The sequence below is a fragment of the Vollenhovia emeryi genome, unplaced genomic scaffold (assembly GCF_000949405.1).
Source record: "Vollenhovia emeryi isolate VEMERY1.0 unplaced genomic scaffold, V.emery_V1.0 DF939282.1, whole genome shotgun sequence".
NCBI classification, from domain to species: Eukaryota; Metazoa; Arthropoda; class Insecta; order Hymenoptera; family Formicidae; genus Vollenhovia; species Vollenhovia emeryi.
In genome coordinates this window covers 453,936-458,827 of record NW_011967084.1, presented here as the reverse complement: position 1 = coordinate 458,827, position 4,892 = coordinate 453,936, and the positions used below count along the sequence as shown (strand labels likewise).

General features: G+C 39.5%; 1 protein-coding gene across 1 annotated transcript; it reads right to left on the bottom strand.

Moving 5' to 3' along the window:
* Positions 1 to 2,329: 2,329 nt before the first annotated feature.
* Positions 2,330 to 4,784, bottom strand: LOC105559295 (N-alpha-acetyltransferase 30-like). Its single transcript, XM_012007478.1, has 3 exons — positions 3,729 to 4,784; positions 3,177 to 3,352; positions 2,330 to 2,929 (listed from the first exon to the last, which is right to left on the bottom strand). Exons 1-3 carry the CDS (start codon positions 4,000 to 4,002, stop codon positions 2,612 to 2,614), a joined length of 768 nt encoding a protein of 255 aa, XP_011862868.1. The 5' UTR covers positions 4,003 to 4,784; the 3' UTR covers positions 2,330 to 2,611.
* Between the last annotated feature and the right edge of the window lie 108 nt (positions 4,785 to 4,892).

Here is a 4,892-nt window from a genome sequence, read left to right as displayed (position 1 = left end):
AAATACTTTTATACGTTGGAGCAAGTAATTACATTAATTACTTTTATTAGAACATTTTCTTTCATAGGCCATTTTCATTTACAATAAATAATGTATGCCAGTTCGTATGTGCCTTTCCTGGATACGATCCTGAAAAGGGCCCAGGCACTTTTAGCCGTTGATACACTGTTGGCGCGAATAAAAACATGGCGGAAAATTGAGAATGCCCAGATCAAAGGCGCCGACAGAGAGTGCAACTACTGGTTATACTGTGGTAAAACCGTGGTCTAGACCAGTCTAGACTGTCTAGACCAATAAGCAATATGTTACGTAAAGCCTATCACACAATACCAGGCAACAGGCAATAGGAATAGGGAATAGAATTTTGACGCGTTGGATTCGTCGAAAATTTTCCTTCAACCAATCCAACGCGTCAGAAATTCTATTCCCTGTTCCTGTTGCCTGGCATTGTGTGATAGGCTTCAATCAATATGGCGACTCAATGCTCGATATCCGATGGTTTAAACGGTTTTCATGTTGTGCATATGCAGCTATGCAATTTTGTGTGCGATGGCCCTATTTCCTTATGCATTTGCTTATGGACCAATCAATTTCTTTATGCATATGCTTAGTTACTTATTGTATGTGCTCCCTGCTTATATATATATGCACTTCTGCAAAAGTGTGTTCCCGCTTTAAAATTAAAACCGCCAAGGACGAAAGAAATCCGATATCGTTGCGACATCAGTACATATCCGCTACTAACTCCAAATAAAATTAAATATTATATAATTTATATATGTACTTACAAAATTATTTTCTGGCAGACATTTCGAATGATCAATGTACAAAAAATATATAGTAACAATACTCTATACGAGTATAAGCAATTAAGAGATGTATACATATATTGGGACGTCGATTGCCTGAACACGGTTTGCAGTAATCGAACGAGCGTAAACGAGACGCGTGTAAAAACATTTATGTATTTTTATTAACATTTTTTACATTTTTTTTTAATAGTTACATTATGATCTGTGCTTCGCATTTATTTTATACAAAGATAGATATAATAGGTAGACAGTAATGCGCGTATCACCCCCCACCGCGTTAATCGCGTGAGGCGCACTTCCTCGCGAAACATTTCAATTTCGTAAACGATAATTTTCCATTTCTTTTCCTTTTTGTCCACATCCGTTTAATGTAATATATATAAATATCGATATTTCCGTGTATCACTTTACAATTTCAAACGGAAATACTTTTTTAAAGTTTCGCCGTCCTCCACCGTCCTTTGCTTCCCTCTTTCCTCTCCTCGTATTTTTTTTCCATTTCTATCAAACTGCTGTTCACACTGACAAAATCGTACATTCGACGCAACCTTACGTGATAGCAGTCTGTCATGCAACAGCGTAATATAGCAATTTTCACATAACGTCATTGACTAACGCAATCTTATAATAATCCCGTGTCGAGAAAACACTGAAATGAAAGTAAACGAACTGGGTCCATTACAAATATTCAGTGATAAAAAAATTTATATAAATATGTCACCGGCTTTTTGTTGATTATATCTTAAATATTACTTTACTTACAGTTCTACAAGTTGTATTTCAGTTTATCTTGAACGGAGACTACGAATCTTAAAATTTGTAAGTTAAATCCATCGTCATTTATGGTAAATGAAGAAATAGTAAAATCGGTTGTATTGATTTCTCGTAAAAATTAACGAACCTCATTAAACTGACTATAAAAAAGTCAGTTATATATTCATGAACCTTTTTGATTGCTCTTCATACAGAAATGTTAAGAATTCATAATATAAGATATAATTAAAATACATACTGTATACTGTATATACGATAGTATATATATTTATTATATGTACTACGTATATACGTATATAGTATATATGCATGTTATGTTCATATGTAACCATTTGCATACATTTAGTCGCAAAAAGTTACAATTTTAACGACGTAAAACTCATAATTCTTTCGGATTAGTCAATCTTGTATATGCTTCAAAATGCACACTTTATCAATGTGAGCCCCAGCAAAATACATTGATTATTTTCAGTACACTTCACAGTCTCGATTTTGTCTCTTGCTATCACTCAATTACTTTTACATCTTCAAGCTGCAATTGAAATCTATCGCGATCACTGACATTAATATCAAAGGAATTGCAGCAAATTCATAACAAAATAACTAACTAGTCAGGCAACAGTTAGGCACTATTAACAAATTATTCTGTACATATGTTCCGCCTTTAACGGACGTACTATCAATAGGCTGTTGGAGATTTCATCTCGCAATGCGGAAAATGAATTTGTTAAAAAGTAAAATGGTTTCCAAGCAGATATAATCTTGTTGCAACACAAAGTTCGTCAACTGCGTTACATTTTTCGACATAAATAACCTAACTAGATAAACACTTTCTTCTCGAGAAAGTACAGAGGATAAGTCGCACAATATTGCAACTGAAAACATATTTGTGCACGTAGAAACATATATATAATCTCTTTGACATTAATGTCGCCCGTTTGCCCGATGTGGTAGAGCATAGGTGTTACATCTCTTCAACATTGTAATTATTTAAATACCTATTGACATAAGCACGCGGATGAATTTCACCTGAGCCATAATTTCAGTCGCAACGCATCCACGCCGTTTAAGTAATATCGAAATAATCGTTTGTCCCGCACAAATCCGAGATTTTCGTACAGGCGCAGCGCCGGCCTGTTAGTGATCTCCGTCTCCAGGACTACCTCGTCGGCGTCGTCCTCTACCATCGCTTGGATAGCTTGCCTCACCAGGTTCGATCCGATCTTCCGTTTCCGATATTTCACGTCAACCGCCAGCATCGCGATGTAGCCGCGCTTTATCACCTTCCTGTGGATGTCTAGTTTGCAGACAATGGCACCAACGCACTCTTCACCATGCATCGCCTTGACGAACAAAAGAACAAGAGCTTTCTGTAAATTTCTGCGCCATAACGGTTAGATTTCTTTTTTGCGATTCTTTCATGCGTTTGTTACGAAATTTTTGAAGCAGAGTCAATATCTTTCACACGTCCCATGATGAATTATACAGAATGTGGTTTATCAGTGTCGTAAGAAAAGCATACTTGTGGCAATGCGTGTATTAACTCGAATAATGCTAACGTAAGCTAGAGATTATCTGGAGGGCACGTACCAGGAAGCACAATTTCGGCCAGTTATGAATAAAATATCTATATGTGTAAATAGAATACGGTTCACTTAGGTCCTTCTGTATTAATTTCATAATATCAGGCATTTGTAATTCACTTGTATAGCTAACATATTGGATATCGTTGTCTTTACTTTCCATGGATAATGTTCCTGCTTGTTCTGTAACATAACAAGAAGCAGTTTTCACCCATTCCCAACATTTTATGCACAGTTGTACGGTACATTAGAACTAATCCAGTAAGACAAGGTGCTTTCTTCCGTCTCTCAAATTTAACATAGTCAACATAATTTTGAAACTTGAATAGAATTTTAGGCGTAAAAAAGAACTGTCTTTAAACGCGAGTTTTTGAAGAGAAAATGCACAAGTCTGTCACACGTAAGATCGGAGGATCCTGAGGTTCCAGGGATCTTTCGCGAGTGATAGACGGCAACAAGTGACGACATGATCTCTGGCATACTTGCGCTCGCCTGTCTGAACTCTATCGTTATGTACCGGGTTTATCTATTGCACCGTGAGTAAGCTGGCGTTGTATACCATGTTGGTTTAAATGACTAGTTTCCATTGTTTTAGATTGCTGAGTGAGATCGGTGACAGCGGCAGTTCTTTGGGGGGAGTCGCAGATACCGTTGACTTGTACCACCCCGTTGACGTGCGGCTCGCCGCAAGCCTCCGTCGTCTCCAAACTGAGACGTGACTTGATGTCTAAGGTTGTGACGTCCGCTATCGAGTCCCGTTTCATCGCCCTGATCCTCCCGGCCGCCTCCGGGTCGGCCGCCTCCACGGCACCCTCCATCTTGCCGGTGTCCATTTATCAATTTTCCCTATCCCCTTTATCTCTCAAGATTCTCCGTCTGCGCTGAGGAAGAGAACAACGCAGGGGAATCGCGACTCACTCCGTGTCCCCGCGACGTACTCGAGCCCCTTCACGGCCGCCGATCGTGCGCGAGACACAGTGGCATGAGAGTTTTCACGTGCGGCGTGGCGCTTTCAATCGAATTTTCATAATTATTGCTAGCCACGCGGTCGCCGGACGAGAATTTTACTCCGAAATACGGACATCCGAAGTAAACCGCTGAACGACGGACACCATATTGGATTTTCTGCGGTGGCCACTGGAGTCAGCCATGGGATACGAGCTTACTTGAGACTCGTTTGCGAACGGGGGGAAATGCGCCTATCGCTGAGTGGCCACTCGATCGCCCACATTGGCCGCGTTCGAGCGCTTTGCGCTGTGATTGGGCTATAACTTTTAGATCGAGATGAATGGTTCTATCGCAGCGCAGATATAAAAGTTCGATCCAATCGGCGTGAAGCAGCCGGTGGCTGCTCCGTTTTTTTCGATGTATCGGGAGAACATGATCGGCAAAGAGGTGGCACTATCTAAATTTCAAGAATTTCTCAAAAGTTCTCATAAGTCATTTGTATTTCTATGAATATTCTGTTTTATAAAATGTTCAATTCAAGTTGATCAAACGTTAAGGATGTATTGGACGTACAATCTTAGACAAAAGTGCACGAAATTGGAAATACTTGAATATCTACTCTTAAAGCCTCATCTACATAGAAGTCGTAAAGTCGTAGTCGTAAGAATAGTCGACTATATTGGTCAATTCTTAAGCCTCCGCTACAATGATTCTCGGTTCTGTCTACAATGGTTCTCGGTTCTGTCTACAATGTCGTAGTCGTAGTCGCTCGATA

Coding starts and splice junctions, on each gene's coding strand:
- LOC105559295 (XM_012007478.1), bottom strand. CDS start 4,002: ATGGACACCGGCAAGATGGAGGGTGCCGTGGAGGCGGCCGACCCGGAG. Junction 3,353..3,728: donor TAGTCATTTAAACCAACATG/GTATACAACGCC, acceptor GTTATGTTACAG/AACAAGCAGGAACATTATCC. Junction 2,930..3,176: donor GGCCGAAATTGTGCTTCCTG/GTACGTGCCCTC, acceptor TTGTTCGTCAAG/GCGATGCATGGTGAAGAGTG.